The 23,171-nt window shown below is 45.5% G+C and overlaps 1 protein-coding gene across 11 annotated transcripts in view; it reads left to right on the top strand.

Annotated features, from left to right (window-relative positions):
• CCDC88A (coiled-coil and HOOK domain protein 88A) overlaps positions 1–23,171 on the top strand; it is a 248,572-nt gene that overhangs the window by 109,273 nt on the left and 116,128 nt on the right. For all 11 annotated transcript variants that reach the window (XM_014573127.4, XM_014573124.4, XM_014573125.4 and 8 more), the window contains 2 exons: positions 11,804–11,944; positions 19,773–19,942. In XM_014573127.4, the coding sequence (XP_014428613.1) occupies positions 11,804–11,944; positions 19,773–19,942 (311 nt within the window). The remainder of the gene's footprint in view (positions 1–11,803; positions 11,945–19,772; positions 19,943–23,171) is intronic.

Here is a 23,171-nt window from a genome sequence, read left to right as displayed (position 1 = left end):
GTTCCAGCCTCAATGGAACCCCTGGGAATGATGGTAAGGGTATTGGCCATGTTCCTTCCATGCCTACCACTCCACAGATACAGCTCCTACCTCACAACAACACACTTCTGTGTGCTCCCTGACGATATCTGCGCATTCCTCGCCATCTCACCCACCCTCAGTAATAGCACAAGTGGGTTCCAATGATCACGATAACTGACCTCATTTGGACTCGGAGAGTTCCTCACATGACTCCAGATCCACTAGACTAGACAAGGCAGTCTTCCAGATATCTCCCTCTCCACCGGCAGATGATCTAAAACAATTTCAAGAATTATTTACGCAGGTAGCTCAATCACAAGACATTACACTCCAAGAGGTGCAAGACAAACAATACAAATTATTGACAATACTACAACATATGGCATCCTCAAAGATAGCACTCCCCATCAATGAAGCTATTCTGGAACCATCAGACATGCTTTGGAAAAACCCAGCCTCTCTTCCCCCCACAAACTGCTGGATGGATAGACAGTATTTTGTCCCTGCAAAAGATATGGACTTGGTCTTCGTACATTCCAAGCCAAACTCACTGGTTGTAGACTCGGTTAACCCACAATTTAAGTCTACACCCTGCGACAAAGAGCATAAGTGGCTAGATACCTTTGGCCGCAGGGTGTACTCTTCTGCCACCCGCCAATTCAGGATATCAGATTATACAGCTCTCCTGGCCAACTACAATCATGTCAACTATGCGAAACTACGGGACCTGCTGCGGGACCTTCCTGACATTAAGAGACCACACTTCCAGTCCATCATTAAGGAGGGTTCATCTATAGGAAAAATGGCCCTTCAGGCTGCTATGGATGTTGCTGACACTGAGGCTAGAGCCACTGCCACAGGCATCATCATGTGTAGGGCCTCGTGGCTGCAGTTGTCAAGGGTCCCAAAAGAATTGCAATCAAAGGTGGAGGACCTCTCCTTAGGGGAGAAGAGCTGTTTTCTATCAGACAGACAAGGTCCTGCACTCAGTAAAGGACTACCACACTTCACGCTCTGGGGATGTACACCTCACCTAATAAGAAATGCAAATATACCCTCTACCATAGGCCAAGGGACTATAACTACTACAGGCAGCACCAAAGGCCATATGATAACAGGCCTAAGCAATGCCCTAACAGGATGAGGACACAGCAAAATCAGTCTTTCACCACTTAATTGACTTTACACAAACAACAAATTTGAAGTCTTGGTCGGGGGTCTGAGTGACCACCCCACAGTTCCAGTGCATCCCAATGCCACTTTCCACCACTGCCTGAGACCCTTCTACTGAGAATGGGCCCACATCACTACAGACCAGTGCGTCCTGGAAATTTTCAAATCAGGTTACACAATCCCCTTCATAACCCTGCCCCCTACCCAACCGCCTACCCTGTCCCTCTTCAGGGACCCATTTCACGAATCTCTATTACAAGCAGAGGTGCAAAAGTTACTCGCCCTATGGGCAATAGAACCTGTTCCCACAGAATATCGAGGGAGAGGGTTCTACTCCCAACTATTTCTTAGTAAAACGGGGATGGAGACCAATCCTGGATCTCAGGAAACTCCTCAACACAAAATTCAGGATGGTGACCCTGGCAACTATTACACCTGCACTGGACTAAAGGGACTGGTTCTCAGCCTTCAACCTTCAAGACGCATATTTTCATGTAACCATCCGCCCTGCCCACAGGAGATTTCTCAGATTCGTCATAGGTCAAGACAACTATCAATACAGGGTCCTCCTCTTTGGTCTTTCTACAGCCCCTTTAGTGTTCTCAAAGACGCTAGCCGTAGTTGCAGCCTGCCTCAGAAGACAAAACGTCATCATCTTCCCTTATCTCGATGATTGTCTTATCAAGGGCTCCACTTGTCAACAAGCCATAACGACGACAACTGCTACCAGGGAATGTTTTTCCCGACTTGGCCTGCTAATCAATATACAAAAGTCCACCATAGAGCCCACAAAAAATTTATCAGGGCACTCCTTGACTCAGTGACAGCAAGAGCCTACCTGCTACCACAAAGATTCTGGGCAATCAGCAATCTGTGACCTCATTGCGGGGGAGGGGAAATCAAATAAATACTTGCTTTTCCACAGTCCAGACGTGTCTCCAGTTATTGGGGCACATGGCGGCCACAACCTTCATGGTCCTATTTGTGAGGCTACACATGCGCTGCCTACAGCATTGGCTCACAACCACCTACATCCCAACCAAACACAGCCTTGCGAAGCGCCTCATGCTTCCTTTGCCAGTACTGCAATCTCTTAATTAGTGGACTTCTCCAATCAACCTACTTGCTGGTATACCCTTCCATTGCCCAGAACTGTCAGTAAACGTAACGACAGACGCATCACTTATGGGCTGTGGTGCTCATTGTGACGCAAGGTCAATACAGGGCACATGGTCCCAATGGGAAAGACACTTCCATATCAACATCCTGGAGCTCAGGGCCATTCGCAATGCATGCACCCATTTCTTTCCCCTGATGAAGGGCAGAACCATTCGTGTACTCATGGACAACACACCCTCTATGTTCTGTGTCAACCGACAAGAGCATGCCCAATCACACTCACTATGTGCAGAAGCAATCAGATTCTGGAACTGGTGTATCAGGAACTACATAACTCCAACCGCCACATATATACTGGGACAGAAGAACGTGAGGGCCAACAAACTGAGCAGACACTTCTCAGAGCAACACGAGTGGGAGATCAACATCAATATGCTCCTTTCCTTTTTTTGCAAATAGAGTTTCCCAACTACTGACCTTTTTGCTACACCACTCAATCGCAAATACCACAAATTCTGCTCCCATGCAGGACTGGGCAAGAGGTCAGGGGGATGCCTTCACCATCCGCTGGACAGCTCCCCTACTCTATGCCTTTCCACCAATCCCTCTTCTTGCCAGGGTGATCAACAAGCTCTGATCTGACCAGTCCACGGTAATTTGAATAGTCCCCGTCTGTCTGAGACACTCTTGGTTCCCTTACCTATTCTACTTGTCAATAGATTAACCCATTCTTCTCCCCACTATGCTGAACCTCTTGATGCAGCACCACAGCAGGACATGCCATCTGAACATCAAAACTCCGAAACTCATGGGATGGCTTCTCCATGGTTCCCAAATGAAGAACGTACCTGTTTGGACAGGGTCTAACCCATCCTACTGAACAGTCGACAGCGCTCCACGAGAAGCACCTACCAAAACAAATGGACACGCTTTCAACAGTGGTGCATAACACGCAATTTACATCCCAATACCGACCCTATACCTACCGTGCTAGAGTATCTCATGGACCTCAGCAATGCAAGTGTCTCCATCAGCTCTATCTGGGTCTGCCTGGCAGTAGACACGGCATTCCACAAACCTCTGGATGACTTCTCTTTGTGCATCCGATGGTGAAGCGTTTTCTCACAGGCCTTCAGAAAACACACCCAACCTGTACCCCCTCGTGACACTGTGGGACCTGAACTTGATCTTCAAACAACTCACCAGGCCACCCTTTGAGCCACTAGCCGTTACATCATCACAATACCTATCTATGAAGGTGACTTTCAGAGTGGCAATAACATCAGCAAGATGGGTAGGTGAAATTTCAGCCCTCATGGCAGACTCACCTTTCACCACCTTTAAAAGGGATAAAGTGATACTCAGGCCCCACTCCAAGTTCCTTCTGAAAGTCATATCCGACTTCAACTTAAATGAACCTATTTACTTACCTGCTTATTTTCCTAAACCTCATACCTCCTCCAAGGAGGCCATATTGCACATGTTAGATGCAACGCGGGTGATTGCGTTTTACCTGGAGAGAAATAGGGGAACCAGAAAATCAGATAGACTCTTTGTAGTGTGATCTGGACCATATACAGGATCAGCTGTCTTCACACACGTCTATCCAAATGGATTGCCAGCTACGTCCATACAGCTTATGAACTTCATGGCAAGCAGCCACCACAGGCTATCAGGCCTCACTCCGCATGTGCGATGGCCACAACAACGGCCTTCCTAAACAATGTACCATTAGTGGACATTTGTAGAGCAGCAACATGGTCCTCCCATCACACTTTCACACAGCATTACACCCTGCAGAAGGGGCCAGTACCCTCCGCATCTCTAGCAGATGCGGTCCATCCTTCCTCTATGTAAATTACTCCAATGCCCACCACCATCTGGCTGGTACTGCTACTGAGTCACCTGAGTGGAGCACCCATAGGGACACCAGTCACTGAAGAAGAAGTTACTCACCTGGTGCGGTAAAGATGGTTATTCGAGATGTGTGTCCCTTTGGGTGCTCCACTACCCTCCCATCCTCTCCTCTGCTTGGAGTCTTATGGGACTTCAGGTAGAACGGCAGGGGCATGAGATGCTGAGTGCGCAGGCGTGGCTCGAAGGGCACTGCTCACCAAAAATCTCCAATCGGCGGTGTGAGGATGCACCGTGACCTGAGTGCAGCACTCACAGGGACACACCTCTCAAAGAACCATCGTTACTGCACCAGGTAAGTAACTTCTTTTTTCCATCTCGGATGGGATGGGAACTTGATAGTGGAGGGGACTAGACTAGATTATCTGAGGCAGGAGTAAGAATTATCTGAAGCATTCCTGGCAGGTATTTATTTAACCCAAGGGTGGCGAAACTACAGCTTGTGAGCTACATGTGGCTCTTTTACAATTAAAGTTCGGCTCACAGAGTCCCCTATGCTCTCCCCATTCTCTGCCTGCCAGACTGAGGTGGTGGGGCTGTAGGCCTCTGCAAAAGATAAGTGGTGTATGCTGAGAGTGGGGGCACAATATAAAGATTTTGCAATTTCAACAGCTTAAGTCATGCCTCACCTCTTATTCTGAGGTTCTCTCTCTAGCTCCCAGTTGTTAGCTATGGCTATGACTACACTACAGAGTTTTTTTGGAAAAACTTCACTCATGTCCATACTGCAATTGCATTCTTCCAAAAAAAATCAAAAGAAGAGAGGGGTTTCCCCGACATTAGTAAACCTCTTTCTACAAGGAAGAAGCCTTTTTCTGAAAGAGCTCTTTTGGAAGAAGGCATGTGTGGACAGGGAAGAAGGAGTTCTTTTGAAAGAAGAGGAAAGAGTGGCCACTCTGGTGGCCACTCTGTCCATAGTAATCACAGTTTAAATGTGAGATATTGTCCACACTGAATGGACGCAGATCGCTTTTTCAATGCACTTTGGCAGAGTGGATGCTGTCTTTCGGAAGAAGTTTTTTCAGAAGATCTCTTCTGGAACAGCTTCTTCCAAAAGAAGCCTGCAGTCTAGACATACCCTACATTGGAGTGACAGTGGTAAACAACTGGGAGCTGCATAGAGGGGCTTCTGTTTTAACTGTCCTGGAAGATACAGCAGCAAAAGCATCAGCTCTCCCTGTTTGCTGCTGCCTCTCCCCACAACTGAAGCTCCCAGCTTGCCAGCTCCAATAGCTGCTGTGCAGGGATGGGGCCCAGCAGCATGTGAGACCAAGCCAGGAAGCCGTGAGAAAAACTGGGGGGAGAGGGTGGGCATATGACTCCACATGCCTTCCCCTCAATTGCTCTGCTAGCAACAAGGAGGTTCTTGTGGCTTCAGCCCCAGTGCTCGACTTCTCAAGAGAGAGATTTGGTTCAGACAGTAAGTTTGGCCCCAGTGCTCGACTTCTCAAGAGAGAGATTTGGTTCAGACAGTAAGTTGTTCTAAAAATCCTCCAGTGATGGAGATTCTATAGGCAATTTGTCCAGTGCTTAATTATCCTTACAGTTAAGAAGCGTTTCCTGTTTTCTCACTTTTAATGGGCTTAAATTGCAACCCATTAAGGGAGATTACTTTTTGTCCTGTCCTCGTTGGGTAAGGAGAACAAGTTATTGCCCTCCTCTTTGATAGCATTTTGTATACTTGAAGACTTACAAGTAAAGACTTACTTGAAGACTTTGAAGTAAACAAATTCCATTTATTGTTTGAGTTATGACCCTGGGGGAGCTCCGTGGCAAGTGTTTTTACATTTTGGACTATTGATTGGAGAACTTCGGAGAAGCGTTCATCAGGCCTGCACGTGCAGTCTCTTTTTATGCTGTGCTACATGGCTAGCCAGAGCATGAGGGCTAATCCTCCTCACTTTCTTCTCAGCTGTTCCTGGGAAGAGATGAAGCTACTCACAGTCTGGATTGTGCTTTTTTCACTTTTATATAGTTGTAGTTCTTTATCCTCTTTTATTTTATTCCCCCCTCAAAAAAATTTTAAAAAACCCAAACCTTCTCCTCAGACTTCATTTTCCTGCTCTTTTTTCCATGCCAGGGATCCCCCCCTACCAGTTCACTGGGTTTCAAGAAGCACCTCACTCACAAGGAAGCAATTCTGATTCCAGACAAGCACTATTAAATGCATTTACTTCCTTGGGGAGGGCTACATCCAGAAAATGTTTAATCTGTGTCAGCAACTCTTGCCATATTCCCATAAGGACAGACTGGTGAAGCTGAAGATTATTTTCAGGGAGGCACTACTCAGATATGTCCAGGACTTATACTGTGAGTCCCTGGACAGATGTGAATCTTCCTCACATCCCTCTACATCTAATGCTGTGGATCAAAAGAAACAGACTGCTCACCCTTCTCATAAGGAATCTGAAAGGAAAGTGGGAAGTCACCAAAAGTCAGCCTTGAGATTGACATAAGCAATCTCCATCACCTCAGCAGCATGATCTGGATGGTGTTGAGATCTGAAGGGGCAGCACAGCTCTGGTGATGATTAGGGCTGGCTGCCCCCGCTCCTCCCCTTCTGCCCACGGCCGTGCCCCTTCTGGGAGCATGGAGCTAGGCCTCCCACTACGTTGCCAAGGAGCCCAGTGAGACAGTTGACCCCCTTTCCCTCAAGCCAAGGACATCCTGTATCATCTCTTTGACATCTCTTCGACATCCTCTATCTTCTCTTCCTTGTCCTTCTCCAAGATTGGCTTCTCGATTAATGATTTAGTTCCCGATCCCAGCATAGACCATACACATGCCAATATCCACCTCAATGATGCTACAAGCTGAATAGGAGAGAAAGGAAAATTCCCCAAACGCAAATTACCTGGCTCACAGTCTTTGTCTTTCCATCCTTCTGTATCCAAATGCCGATCTGGCTAATCTACATGCCTCTGTCGACAGAGGCATGTAGTCTAGACACACCCTGGGTGTTAGGCTTGTCCCGGTGCTGCAGATCGGAGATTTGTCAGCAGTGGTCTGCTGGACTGCTCATACTCATTAGGCGCCTCGTGCCATTTCTTAGATCATGTGGTCCGGCTCCTGACATTTCCTCCTAATGACCAAATATCTGAAAGACATAAATGAGAAACTCCGAAGCGGGGAGGAAGGTGGGTAGTGGAGCACACATGGGGATACACATCTCGAAGAACCATAATTACTGCACTGAGGTGAGTAATTACCTCATACATCAATCACCAAGTTCTCGGTGCAGACTCTTGGCAGAGATGTAACAAATGCCAGCTTAAAAGTCTCTGGTGTACATCCTATGGTAAGCTGTGTTGTTAAATCCTTTTGGGCCCTCTGTCCTTACCAATGGTGCTTCTGGAGCAGAGCTCAGGAATGAAGACAAGATGGAGGCACCCTCATGATACTTTTATAATTTTGCCCATGTGGCGGGAAAACCCATTCTTCTGGGTGTTTATGCTTCCCAAAATCGGTTGATCACGTGACCCACAAACCAGTTTCTGCCCTTTTTAGGCATGGAGCCATGGCATCCGCAGGTGTGAGCTTCTTAGGCAAGGGGCCATTGTATGCTCCTCAGGCATCAATTGGCAACCCTTAAGAGCCATTGTTCATGCACCATTGAGCAACCGCCCCTCCCAGTAGAAAACATTTAAAACATAAATACAAAGCCCGTATTCATAACTTTACACACGCAGATTGTACAAGTACATGAATAGCCTAGACAGTCAGCAAAGCATAAGTTTTCGTTTGACACCTCACATGACGGACGTTGCACTGAATCTGGGGCTAACACACTCTAATGGGTGTGACAATGATCTGCCTACTCACATTAAAATCCAATAATGTGACACACCCCAATCCTACTTCCACTCTTCCCAGACCTTCTCACATAAGACCCTGGCCATGTACACCACCCAAACCTTGAGTTTCTGCACCTCATAAAGTGGGAGCTCAATGGCTGAACCTTTTGGAGCTCTTCTGCTTGGGCCAGGTTAGACAAGTTCTCCTAGGCAGTAGGAAATCCTCCACAAGAGCCACTTACCTCACCAAGTAAAAGAGATTTTCAGTCTGGTCCATGCAACACAGTTTGCCCTTGATGTAGGCCCCTCAAACAGCAAGAGCTTTCAATCTCTATAAGAGTTAACTTAGCTACCATATTGGCTTTCCACTGTGAGGCACAAGGCTGTTCTGTGTCCATGAATCCTTTGGTCAGGTGTTTTTTAAAGGGCCTCGATAGACTTTATCCTTAGGTCTTCAAACTGGTCCTTCCCTAGGACCTTAACCTAGCCCTGTCTGAACTCCTAGGGCCACCATTCAAGCCACTTGCCACATGCTTGTTTATCTATCGTTACGGTAGCATTCCTTGTAGCTGTAACTTCCACCAGGAGAGCATCCGAGGTCAGGGCTCTGACATTGAAACCCCCTTCCACAGTTTTCTGTAAGTGCAAAGTGCAACTCTGACCACATCCAGCCTTTCTGCCGAAAGTGGTCTCACAATGCCATATGAAGCAGGACATCTTCCTTCCTGTTTTTCTTTGTAAGCCACATTCTAGCTCCTGTGAGAGGAGGCTACACACACTGAATGGCTGCGTCTAGACTGGCATGATTTTGCGGAAATACTTTTAACGGAAAAACTTTTCCATTAAAAGTATTTCCGCAAAAGAGCGTCTAGATTGGCACGGATGCTTTTGCGCAAAAAGTGCTTTTGCGCAAAAGCATCCGTGCCCATTATAGACGTGCTTTTGCGCAAAAGCATCCGTGCCCATTATAGACGTGCTTTTGCGCAAGAAAGCTCCGATGCCATTTTAGCCATCGGGCTTTCTTGCGCAAAACATTAAGGTGCCTGTCTACACTGGCCCTCTTGCTCAAGTATTCTTGCACAAGAGGGCTTATCCCTGAGTGGGAGCATCAGAGTATTTGCGCAAGAAGCACTAAGTTTTTACATTAGAACGTCAGTGTTCTTGCGCAAATTCAAGCGGCCAGTGTAGCCGCTTTTGCACAAAATCATGCCAGTCTAGACGCACCCAATGTGTGCAGAGTCTCTGGCCTGTTATATCATTACAACTAAACCATTCAGAAATTAATCCCAGCTGTTCATAATGATAGCTGGTAGAATTAAGGAACAGGCTGTATCATCTCAATGTATCTCATCTTGCTTAGTATTCTGTATTAAACAGTGCTATAGCTTAGCCAGGTGTACCTTCTCCCCTGCTTTTGGCACACTGTTGGGCCTAAGCTCAAATCCCCACTCAAAAAATCTGCAGAGCAGCAACATGGTACTCTATCCACATTTTCACAGCACACTACATGATCACTTCTTACGCTATGGGTAATGCCACCTTTGGGATAACAGTGCTTCAATCAGTGCAAGGCTCCGATCCTGCCTCCTTAGCTTTAGCTTGGGAATCACCTGGTTGGAATGTACATGAACAACCACTCGAAGAAAAAAATGGTAACTGTTCTTCAAGATTTGTTGTTTATGTCCATTTCATTACTCATCCTACTTCCCTTCTGTTGGAGTAGTCAGCAAAAAAGAACCGAGGAGAGGGGGAGTCATCAGGGTGCTATGTTGGTGCCATGAAGGTGCAACTCCAGAGGTCACCCTGGCTGACCCTATGGCTAGATTCTAGGGGAAAATCTTCTGACTACCATGCATTTGCACGTGCACATAACTGATTGGAATGGACATGAGCAACACATCTCAAAGAACAATAGTTACAAGAAGGTGAGTAACTGTTTTTTTTGTTGCTGCTCTCAACCTTTCTGATTTTAGCTAAGCTTAGCACAGAGGCCTGATAAACCAGGAAGAAGGAACTGACAGCATGGGAGTCTGGGGTTTCATAAGCCTGGAACTCTTAAATTTTCCATTCCTTTTTAAGTTACAAGCATTTTTTTCAAATAAACATACCATAATCATTATTTTCTATTTCAACTATGCTCCCCTGATGAATGAGGCACTTAGCCATATACAAAAAAAAAGGCTATACTTGAACTTCAAACTCAACACAGCCAGGAAGAAAAGTGCATTGGTGTTATTACATCATCTTAAAGTCATTCTTGTGTGTGGGTTTTGTGCAGTATCTATAATGCCGTAAGCTACTAACGTGATATTTTATCATTTTTTATGTTCCATTTTTAATTTGCTGAAATGAAATATTGGTGGATTTTAATAGTGTTTGATTTTTTTTTATTTTAAAATGATGATGTTAGATAAGTTATTCATGTGGTTCTTTTATGGAGTTCTGAAAGATATTGTTTCTTAAATGAAATGTTTTGCATGAGACGAGAAACCTTTGATTTCTTGTGACTGTGTGCTCTTCCCCACCACTGGATGGTGCCCATTCCTGGTAATTCTGGGGATTAGCTTTGTGAGGCTGACACTCCTTTCTGCTGTTGCACTCTATATTTCTGTCATTCTTACTCTGTAGCCATTCTCTTGCTCTAGGAGTTGCTGCTGACTCTTCGTAGCATGGTTCTTTCACTGTGGTCTTTCACTTCCAGTGTACCAAACTCTTATGAAAAGGTTCCAGCAGTCTTCCTATTTCCTATCCATCTGATGCCACTTCTCCAGTGGCTAGTGGGGGACCCAGGCCTGTCCTCTATTCAGTATTCCAGCTCAGGGATCCTCTAATCAGCAGCCAAGGTCTGTTCCTTTTCCAGACCTGCAGTCCCTTTCCCATAGCCTTTCCTACCTACCATAGGCTTTCCTACCTATCTGGCTTCTCTGGCTTTGCTAGCCTCCTTGATCTGAGAGTAGCTATATGCTACTTGCTTCTAGCCTTAATCACGGCTACCTTCTTTCAAGGAGTGATTGCAGCTTTTTTTCCTGCAGCCCCCTTCTGCTAACAGCTCCCAGACTTTATAGAAGTTCTGCCTGTTCCTCCAGATGTGGGGTTTCTTTTTTTCAAGGCTCTCCACATAGCCTCAGTCTACCTCATTTCTGTTCTAATTGGCTATTTGGGATTACCTGAACTAATTTAGCCCCTCGCAGGGCTAGTGTAGAGAATACACCTCATCACACTTCTGAATATTCAAATGTACCACTTCTACAAGATGTGATTTGTGCATATGACATTTGTCTATATTCAATTCTTTTCAGAAATCCATAAACTATTATAAATTGAAGCAATAAAAGGAGATGGGGTGTGTGGGGGTGTGTGTAGCTAAATTGTATTGCACTCTTATGGTAGTTAATTTCTATGGCAAAAACCTCATGCTCTCAGAATTACTTAACATTGCAGAATTTTTATTTCAGTAAAAGTTCTTTGTGCAAATTCTGTATACGAATGTATTTATGCGTCTAATTTGACAAAAAATAGTTTTGAGTCAGAATAGTCTTTTAAATATTTTATATGTTGCTTTTAGGCTTAATCGATCTGTTTTCTAGGTTTTCATTGTGGATAGAGAAACTAATGCATCAAATACAATTTAACATATTTTTAATTTAAACATTGGATACACTGAATTGGGAGACAAGAGCTAAGAGGAGTTTTTCTTAGTTATTCCTCTTATGTTTCTTTTCCATTATTATAATTAAATATTGCATAAAGGTTGTTTTCACAATTATTTCTTTCTCTTGTAGGTAACTCATAATCAGGAAAATGTATTTGATCTGCAGTGGATGGATGCCAGCATTCTGTCGCAAGAGTATATTGAGCCTCTCTTGAAAAATATGGCATTACATCTAAAAAGACTTATAGATGAAAGAGACGAACATTCTGAGGTATGTATGTGCTTACTTGTTTAAAAATGAAAAATATAAGAAAGCATCTTTTTAAAAATTAAAAAAATTGAATTTTTTTAAAAAATAGGTAATATACATTCTTTGAACTTTATCAGTTGGCAGCATGTCCTGAAGTAAGACTTCTTGTTTAACTGGTTGCTTATGTCAATTCCATCTTAGGTGGGTGCATGCCCACTTGAACAGTCTTCAGAAATGTTTCCTGTTGTGAAATCTATGAAGTCAGCTCTGATGCTCCATGCTTACGTGCCAGTATGCTGGACACCATTGGCCCTGTGCCTTCTCAGCGTCTTCTTTCCCTTAGCGATGGTTGTTGGAACACTTCTTGCTTTCATAGGACCCATTGCGGTTTCTTTCACTTTGATTAGCTTTTCTGGTACATAGTTATCATCGTTTTAGTATTGTCTTTAGTACCCATTAGTGTAAGAGGCCTGTTGTGGACAGAGTGCCAGGGACCGGGTATACCCCAGTCTACAGAGTTTAAGCTATGTGATGCCTACAGACTTGTGCCAATTAGAGACCCATTCACATACTGCCTGTGTGCCTTGGTAAGGTACACATTAAAGCAGGGGTAGGCAAAATCAGGCCTGTGGACTGGATCAGGCTGCCAAGTGTTTTTCTCCAGCCTGCCCAGCTAATTAGCAGAGTGTGCATATTTACAGCCAGCAGTGTGTGTTCAGCTACTCCTTCCCCCATCTTGTTCTGCCCTGCAGCTGAGCTGCTCCCAGGAGTCTCCTGATAGCTGTGACCGTCGACAAGTTTAGAGCCCAACTCCTGCAGCAGTCCTAACAAGAATTTGCTGCTGTGAGACTGCTACTGCTCAGTGGGGAGTCAGTTTGGAGTTGTCAAATCTACTGTGGGAGTTATGATCCAAGTTTTCAGGGTCATTAATTGACTTCTGCTAAGAAGGGTAGTGATTCTGGGAAATGTGCAGGACATAGTGAATAGTTTTGCCATGATAGGGTTCCCTAACTGTTGTTGTGCAGTATATGACATGCATATCTTTGTCTTAATCACCTACCCAAAGGGTACCTAAAGGGAAAGGGATACCTTTTAAAGGTGTTGCAAGTGCTGTTGGATCATAGGGAAAATTTAACCAACATCATCGTAAGATGGTGAGGAAAGATGAATGTATTTTAAAGAACAGAAATCTGTTCACAAAGTTTCAATCAGGGGACTTGTTTTTTAGATTGCAAAATAACCATTAATGATGTTGAAATGGCAATAGTGATCCTTGAAGACCCAGCCTACCCCTTGTTTCTATGGCTCATGAAGCTATACACTGGACAGCAGTAAAGAGTGCCTTAACAGTAGGCCAAACAAATGCAGAATGGTGGTGGAATGTGCCTTTGGACATTTAAAAGGTTGCCGGTGCAGTTTGCTTACTTGATTATACCTCAGTGAAAGCAATATCCCCATTGTTATCACTGCCTGTTGTGGGCTTCATAATATCTGTGCAGGGAAGGGAAGGGAGGGCCATTTCTGCACGGGTGGAGTATGAAGACAGATAGGCTGGCAGCTAATTTTGAGCAGCCTGATACCAGGGAATTAAGAAGAGTCCAGCAAGAAGTTCTTTGTCTCTGGGAGACTTTGAAAACCTGTTTCAGTAATGAGACACAGTAATATGTGCCACTTATCTGTGTTTTGACTTTCCATTATATAATCTTTGTTGCATCAGTTTCCCTGTATCTCCCCTTCCCCTCCACTAAATTCCCATTCTTAGAATAAATAAAGAATATTTCATTATTGAACCATTGACTTTTATTGCATAAACATAAACTTAAATATAAGGAAAATAGTTTAATCTTGAGTAAATAGTATGATAAAATTGGGAGAGGAGAAACAAAGTCTGCTTGTCTGTGGAAGTATAGAAAATCTTGCCTATCAAAGAACTTGAATGATCCCCTTTTGATCTTAGTATCCTCCACTGGTGTTGAGTAGAAGAGATACTGCACCGCCCTTCTCCCCACAAATTCTTGAAACACTTGAATTGGGAATAGGGTAAGGTTTGCAACCATCCTGTAGGGACTGCAGAGGGAATCTAGCCTCAAGTAATTTTTCTTGATGCTCAACCAGATGGCTCAATATCATAGAATCATAGAATAATAGGACTGGAAGGAACCTCGAGAGGTCATCGAGTCCAGCCCCCTGCCCTCAAGGCAGGACCAAGCTCCGTCTACACCATCCCTGACAGATGTCTATCTAACCTGTTCTTAAATATCTCCAGAGAGGGAGATTCCACCACCTCCTTTGGCAATTTATTCCAATATTTGACCACCCTGACAGTTAGGAATTTTTTCCTAATGTCCAATCTAAACCTCCCCTGCTGCACTTTAAGCCCATTACTCCTTGTCCTGTCCTCAGAAACCAAGAGGAACAAATTTTCTCCTTCCTCCTTGTGACACCCTTTTAGATATTTGAAAACCGCTATCATGTCCCCCCTTAATCTTCTTTTTTCCAAACTAAACAAGCCCAGTTCATGAAGCCTGGCTTCACAGGTCATGTTCTCTAAACCTTTAATCATTCTTGTCGCTCTTCTCTGTACCTTTTCCAATTTCTCCACATCTTTCTTGAAATGTGGCGCCCAGAACTGGACACAGTACTCCAGCTGAGGCCTAACTAGTGCAGAGTAGAGCGGCAGAATGACTTCACGAGTTTTGCTTACAACACACCTGTTGATACAACCTAGAATCATATTTGCTTTTTTTGCAACAGCATCACACTGTTGACTCATATTCAACTTGTGGTCCACTATGACCCCTAGATCCCTTTCCGCCATGCTCCTTCCTAGACAGTCGCTTCCCATCTTGTATGTATGGAACTGATTGTTCCTTCCTAAGTGGAGCACTTTGCATTTCTCTTTATTAAACTTCATCCTGTTTACCTCTGACCATTTCTCTAACTTGCTAAGGTCATTTTGTATTATGTCCCTATCCTCCAAAGAAGTTGCAACCCCACCCAGTTTGGTATCATCTGCAAACTTAATAAGCGTACTCTCTATCCCAATATCTACATCATTGATGAAGATATTGAACAGTACGGGTCCCAAAACAGACCCTTGAGGAACTCCACTTGTTATCCCTTTCCAGCAGGATTTAGAACCGTTAACAACAACTCTCTGACTACGGTTATCCAGCCAATTCTGCACCCACCTTATCGTGGCCCTATCTAAGTTATATTTGCCTAGTTTATCAATAAGAATATCATGCGAGACCGTATCAAATGCCTTACTAAAGTCTAGGTATATGACATCCACCGCTTCTCCCTTATCCACAAGGCTCGTTATCTTATCAAAGAAAGCTATCAGATTAGTTTGGCATGACTTGTTCTTCACAAACCCATGCTGGCTATTCCCTATCACTTTATTACCTTCCAAGTGTTTGCATATGAAGTGTTTGCATAATATGTCTGATTTGATCCTTCATAATCCTCAGCATCTCATCCTGGATGGCACACTCATGTTCCTTGGATGCTCTCCTGCATTCCATGTCCTTTTTTTCAGACTCTGAAATCATATACGCTTTTAGGTCCATATCAGCTGATCCAGAATCATTCATTATCACACTGAAGCTACGTCTAGACAGCATGCCTTCCTTGACAAAGGCTTTGTCGACAGATGCTAGACTCTCTCCTTTGAAAAAGCATAGTTTGCATGCAGTAGCACCTTTTTTCGAAAGAGTACTTTAGAAAAAAGGCGTTATTCCTTGTAAATTGAGGTTTCCCGCTGTCGACAAAACTGCTGCGTTCTGTCAACTTACTGTCGACAGAACGCAGCGGCAGTGTAGACGCAGGTGTAGTTTTGTCGACAAAAGCCAACTTTTGTTGACAAAACCCTGTAGTCTAGACACACCCTGAATGTCATCACGTTTTATCCATCTTCTAATCTGTGAAATGAGGCCTTGTGCTGCAGCTTGTGGGCACCCCACATTGGGAGCATAGAAGGTGCTCCCCTTAGCAGTATGAATGGTGCTAGGAGACGGAGGACCAGTATTAAGACTCCAAACTGTGGTCTTTGACCATGGTGCTAGCAGGGTGTGTGTGGCCATGAGACAATGCAGGAACCCTGTCTCACCTTAACGCTACTGGTAGCAGTTGCTCAGAATTGCAAATTCCAAGGTTAAGCCAATGCTTGCCACCCAAGCCACAGGGATGTTAGGGAAGCAGTGGTTGAGGGACCCAGAAATTACCATGGGTGGGGGATCACATGCTTTGTTATTTTCCATATGAGCACTTGTAATGAAAATTCCACCCTCTCCTCTAGGTGACTGTGTGTGTTATCAATTTCCTAAGGGAGAGGTGGCAAGGGAGCAGATGTTGCAAGCATCTGGGTACAGACCTGGTCCTTAAGCTGCTATGCTGTGTATGGCAAAGATGTCAGCAAAATTAATACTGGAGTGGCGTAGGAAAGTGTCCTAATGTGTTGGAAGAAATAAGGCAGCACTCCCCAGAAAGCATTTGCAAAGAATAGCAGAGTTCCTCCATGAAAGTTTCCTGGCTCTGTTTTGGGGATGGAAGGGCACCCTCTGCATACTAAGAAACAGATACCCACTGCACCTCCCTTTTTCTTCATATTAAACAAAACATAAGAGTATGTAACTCTTACAGTTTGACTAGAATCTCATACCCACCAGAGATGCCATCCTCAGCATCCTGCTTGGCCATGATATGATGCTGGCTTACGACCAGCTGGACTGCTCCAGGGTTTAAAACAGCTCCTGGCTCTTGGGGAGAATGGATCCCTGATTTGACTATCTCCCATTCTCCTCATCCTCTTCCATGTCAACAATGCATTTCTTGGTGTGCCTGAGGTGGCCTGGGACTCAGACTCTTTTGAGGTGCCCATGCTGCATTTGGAAGTAGTTGTGGGGTCGTTGCTGAGAATCACATGAATCTTATTGTAGAAGTGGCGTGGTTTTGGTGCAGAATCAGAATGACTATTCATCTCCTTTGTCTTCTGGTTCGTCTACCAAAGTACTTTGATTTTTACATGCCACTGTGAAAGTTAGTTATAAGATCATTATATATACAAACATGAATAAAATTCTTAGTTAGAACATAACATAAGAACATAAGAACGGCCGTACTGGGTCAGACCAAAGGTCCATCTAGCCCAGTATCCTGTCTACCGACAGTGGCCAGCACCAGGTGCCCCAGAGAGGGTGGACCGAAGACAATGATCAAGCGATTTGTCTCCTGCCATCCCTCTCCAGCCTCTGACAAACAGAGGCCAAGGACACCATTTTATCCCCTGGCTAATAGCCTTTTATGGACCTAACCTCCATGAATTTATCCAGCTTCTCTTTAAACTCTTTTATAGTCCTAGCCTTCACAGCCTCCTCTGGCAAGGAGTTCCACCGGTTGACTACACAATGTGTGAAGAAGAACTTTCTTTTATTAGTTTTAAACCTGCTACCCATTAATTTCATTTGGTGTCCTCTAGTTCTTCTATTATGGGAACTAATAAATAACTTTTCTTTATCAGCCCTCTCCACACCACTCATGATTTTATAGACCTCTATCATATCCCCCCTCAGTCTCCTCTTTTCTAAACTGAAAAGTCCCAGTCGCTTTAACCTCTCCTCATATGGGACCCGTTCCAAGCCCCTAATCATTTTAGTTGCCCTTTTCTGAACCCTTTCCAAGGCCAAAATATCTTTTTTGAGGTGAGGAGACCACTCAAAAAGTTCAGTTTCATTGTAGAGATGGTGAGCTTTAGAGTATGCAAAGAGTTCTTTCAAAAGTAGTCCATAGGTCCCATCCATTGTCCAGTATTAGGGTGATATAGAATGGAACTGAAGACCTCAATCATGTGGCTCAAGCTTCCCCTTTTGAAACTTAAGGAGATTTGAAATGAAAGGATCAAGTCCCAAGAGATTTTTTTGGAGATTATTGTCAGCCTATGATAGTTTCTTGATAGCAGGCATTTCTTGGGTGATGAATAGTTGCTTTGAAGGAGAATTGCTATTTTTTTATGTATAAACAAGTAACTGGTTCCATTAATTAGCGTAGGGAAATTATCCATTAAGCAGGTCAAAGAGAAACATAGACAATGACACTATTATACCCAAGTTTAATACTCATGATACCATCTACATGTTTTGTTAGTCTTTAAAGTGCTACTAGACTATTTGTTGTTTGTTTTTCCTGTTACAGACTAACTCTGACTCTTTTCCTCTAAATGTTAGTATTCCCTTTTGATCTCTGAATCAACAGCTATAATAATAGACAGGAACCTTCTGTTTACATCTAATAAGACATAAGTAAACACATGCAGTTAATACTAAGTATTTGCAATATGGGTTTGCATTTCAAAGCTAGATATGTCAAAGCTCTAGTCTATTTAAAAGGAACAGACTTAATTAGCATTTACATACTTCTCTGACGCGTCCTTAAAAGTTGAATTTGGATCATTTTGCTTGCAAGTTACTTAGCCCTTTCTGGCCCTGTATCATAGCTCCCAAATTAATAAATTGATTTTCGAAAGTGCTGAAAACCTTGCTGTTCTCAGTAAAGTCAATGGAAATTGCTAGGTGATGAGCATTTTTGCACCTATACAGGCAGTCCCCGACTTACGCGGATCCGCACTTACGAACAGGGCTTTCTCGCCCTGGAGGTCGAGGTGGCAGAGTGCTACCTGCGAGCTCCGGGGCGAGAAAGCCCCGTTCGTAAGCTGCTCCGGTGCCCCTGGTCTGCTGGAGACCGTCTCCAGCAGACCAGGGGCACCGGGCGGGTTCCCGCGCTTCTGAGGCTTTGCCAGAGCAAAGCCTCAGAAGCGCGGGGAACCGCCGCTGCTGCGGCTTCGGTCCCGGTGCCTGTCGTCTGCTGGGGAACGTCCCCAGCAGACCACTGGGACCGAAGCCGCAGCCGCGGCGGGGTCCCGCGCCTCTGAGACTTTGCCAGAGCAAAGCCTCAGAGGCGCGGCACCCTGCTGCCGCTGCGGCTCTGCTCCCTGTGTCGCTGGTCTGCGGGGGGGGGGGCGCAGCTAGTGTCCCCCCCCCCCAGCAGACCAGGCTTTTGTTTTGGACTCTGGGGCAGAGCAGCTGGGGCGCTGCCGATTGGTCCTGCAGCGCCGCTCTGGGCACTACTGGACCAACCCAGCAGCACCCCAGCTGCTCTGCCCTAGGTTCTGATTCAGCCGCTGCTGGTCAGTTTCAGCAGTGGCTGAATCAGGGCGCCTGGGGCAGAGCAGCTGGGGTGCTGCTGGGTTGGTCCAGTAGCACTGAGGAGCAAGGAGCGGTGCTACTGGAGCAACCCAGCAGCACCCCAGCTTCTCTGCCCCAGGCGTCTCAAAGTCAGCCGCTGCTGAAACTGACCAGCGCTGACTACAGGAAGCCCGAGGCAGAGTTGCTCTGCCCCGGGCTTCCTGGAATCAGCTGCTGATCAGTTTCAGCAGCAACTGACTTGGGGACGCTTGGGGTTCTTAAGTTGAATCTGTATGTAAGTCAGAACTGGCAGTCAGTTTCAGCAGCAGCTGAATCTGGACGCCAGTTCCGTCTTACATACAGATTCAACTTAAGAACAAACCTACAGTCCCTATCTTGTACGTAACCCGGGGACTGCCTGTATATATACTAGCAGTCCAAATTTAGGCTCCTGTTTTTGAAAGTATTGTTATGTGACTTGCAAAAAGTCATAAAGGAGATTTGTGGCAGAAGCAGGCATTGAACCTCATGTTCCTGATTCCAACTTGTGCTTTTACCATAAGACCATATTAGTTTAGTTCTCCTATCATTTCAGTCTTTGACTTACTATACATTTTGACATATAAATAACTGAAGTGCTTATGTGGTTGTTGTGTTTTATTTCTTAGACTATCATAGAACTTTCTGAAGAACGGGACTGTCTTCATTTTCTACCTCATTCATCAGCAGCACAATCACCTTGTGGATCTCCAGGCATGAAACGCACTGAAAGCAGACAGCACCTATCAGTGGAACTAGCAGATGCCAAAGCAAAGATAAGAAGACTTAGGCAGGAGTTGTAAGTATATATTGATTGGCAATGAATTGCAATGCAATAATTGGGTTGGTAGGTCTTACAGCATTGCTGACCTCACACAATACAGTTCCCTAGGCCAGTTGTCCAGTTTCAGATATGAAACTGTAGTATTAAATATATTTCAGAGCTATTACTATTATATACAGAAGAACATTTCTAGAATTTCTAAATACTGCTGTGAGAATTTTACTGCAACAGCTGCAGTTTCAGATGTGTGTTAATGTATCTGCTCTTTCTCTTACTGTGTATTGAGAATTCCATTGATGTTTTCACTATGAACAGATCAACAGAACAGTGGGTTCAACAGAACAGTGGCTATGTTGTGGTTCGTTTTTGCCATTGTGCTATTTCAAAATGAGTGTGAAGCATTCATAAAAGTATACTATGGAACTTCCTGAGGGTTCACATACAATGGAACTCCTTGAGGGTTTGGGATATACTTGACCAATCCTTAGTTACCATGCAATTTAGTGACCTATGTTAAAGCTAGGGTGCTTAGTTGGTGTCATTGAGCTATTTCACTCTCACAAGTAATCTTTAGGTAATGTAAGTGCTTGCTACGTGAGAAGTTGGTACAGGGGTGGGGAACCTAAGGCTTGCCTGGATCCAACCTCTAGGGCTTGAGACTCTCCATTAGCATTGGGGCACCTGCACTGGCATTCCAGGCGCCCCATCTCCACCTGTCACTGTTTCCCCCATGGAGCTGGAGCACATCAAATCTACTAGCCTGGGCCTGATTGATTTTAGTGTGGGTCAGTGGCCTCTGACCCAGAAAAGGTGCCCCACCCCTGAGTTAGTATATAGCAAGCTAGGGTGTGAATTTACAGCATGGTAGTGGCAACTCCTCTGATGTCCTATGTCTAAGGTGACCATCTGTCTTGTTTTTAATAGGATGGTCACATATTTAAGCCCTCTTGCAGGTGTCCCGCTTTTTTTTTAAAAGGGGGAAATTGTCCCGTATTTTCTGCTTCGCTGCTTCTCCTGCTGGTCAGTCACCGTCAGCACAGCCGCAGCAGCAGCCTGTTTGTGGCTGGTAGATGAATGTCAGAAGGAGGTGGTCAGCAAGTGGTTTTTCAGGCAGAAAGACACAATGCCAGCAGGAGGAGAGGCAACCTGTGTGTAATAGAGGGGTAAGGGTGTATCAGAGTGAGTGAGGAGTGTGTGTGTCACCTGCCTCCTCATGCACACTTTAAAGCAGGGTTTATCAAAGGGATGGGGTCTGCCAGCCCTTTCAGGTCTCAGGGCTGAAGCCCCAATCCCCAGGACCTGCAGTGGGGCTGAAATCTCGATTCTCAGTGGTCCCTCCTGCACTGAATTCCCGTCACCCCCTCAGGCAGAAGTCCTGATCCACAATGCCCCCTTGAATTTTCTGCATCCCCCAGGTTGAAGCTCTGATCCACGCTGCCCCCTGAATCTCCAGCACACATGCACCCCGATGAAGCCCCAATCCCTTCCCACCACCCAAGCCACAAGTACAGGGATCAAACTGGAAGCAGCAGTGTTGAATCCTGCATGCCCATTGATCCCTGTGGGGGAAAAGCCTCCAAAGCCCATAGGCAGAGTTGCGGGGCTCTCTAACAAGCACAGTGCAATCCTGGGGAGAGTTCCACAGCCCTTTCTTTCCTTGCCCCCCTGACCAAGTCTGAGGCAGGAGCCTGACAAAAAATCTCTAAGCTACATGTTGGCCACACATCAGCCTCTAATTACCCCCCCCCCCCCCCCGGCTATCCTCCTGCTTTCACACAGTCCCTAGTTACTAATCACTGTAACCTTAAGTACCCCTCTGGCTGCACAGAGCTTCTAGCTACCCCCTTCTGTGCCCCTGGGCTACCTTCCTGATTGCACACAGCCCCTAGCAACTCCCTTCCTGCCCCCTAGGTTACCCTACCCTGTGCCTGCACAGACTCTAGCTACCCCATCTCTGTACCCTGAGCTACACTCAGCCCCTGGCTACCTCCTGCCTCTCCTCTCTTGGCTACCCCTGCCTGCAAAGCCCCAAGTAACCCACTGCCTGCCCCTGAGCAATCCTGCCTGCCCCTGAGCAATCCATCTATCTGCACATAGATGCTAGCTAACCTTTCCCTGTACTCTGTGCTACCTGTCTGCCTGCACAGAGCCCCTAGCTACCCCCTCCTCCACCCTGAGCTACCCCTTGCCCACATGCAACCCCTAGCTACTCCTCTTTCTACACTGTGAGCTGCCCCCTCCCTGTATCCTTAGCTGTTTCCAAACTTTTGGAGCTGAGCCCCTCCCCCTCTTTGAGTTATACATTTTTCCTCCCCCTCCTCTGTCCCTGCCACAACAAAAGCAGGCTTGTGGCCTCCTGGGGTGAATTAGGGGAAGGTCCTTAATCCTGCTGGCCCCTGCTTACAAAATAGAAGTCCTATTACACCTGTAACTGAATCTCCCCCCTTACGCCAGACCCCCACACCTTGTTTCACCTACCGGGCCTTGGAATTCTTATAGCATGTCGGGGAGGGTGGCTACCGCATACGTAGTTTGAAAATAGTTTGAAAATTTCAGCAGTTACACATTGTTACTCCAAAAATATTCCCACTGGAGACCACCCAGGGTTACACTAGTATGGGTTTTATTGCTTGAGGAATTATCACTCCACTATTTGCACTACAGGGTTAAACCAAAGAAGATAGAGCTGCCACTAAAGGTATAAACTAAACAAGATAGAGTGCACTCTCTCTCTCTCTCACACACTCACACAGGGGTGGCTCATGAGTATAGGCCGACTAAGCGGTCACCTAGGGCGCCACCTTCAATGGGGCATCCGATGATTAAGTCACACCATTGACGGCCGTGCAGGCGGGGGCATCAATCGATTGCTCCGCCTGAGGTGCCAGCTTCTGCCGCTGGCCTCAGGCTGCTCCTGAGCGCACACACACCTTCATTCATTCACACACATTCATTCCTGCCCTCAGTCACTCATACACTTACACAGGCATATGGGTTGCAAAAGGAGCCAAGGCATGTAGATACTGGAAGGTCTGTCTGCTCATCATGGCTGGGGAAGCTGGTCAGGAAGAGAGACACTGGCTGTAGAGAGGAGTTTCTCAAGAGCAGAGGAAGAAAGAGAGCATCTTGCATGTGCTCCCTCTCTTTATATAGTGTCTGAATGGCTCCTGTGACTCATTCACATCATCATCAGGGAGCATGCCCAGACTTCCCTTTATCCAGCAAAAGCAGCAGTTTTTGATGA

The sequence above is a fragment of the Pelodiscus sinensis genome, chromosome 3 (assembly GCF_052426305.1).
Source record: "Pelodiscus sinensis isolate ZL-2025 chromosome 3, ASM5242630v1, whole genome shotgun sequence".
NCBI lineage: Eukaryota > Metazoa > Chordata > Testudines > Trionychidae > Pelodiscus > Pelodiscus sinensis.
This window is presented reverse-complemented; position numbering and strand designations above follow the sequence as displayed.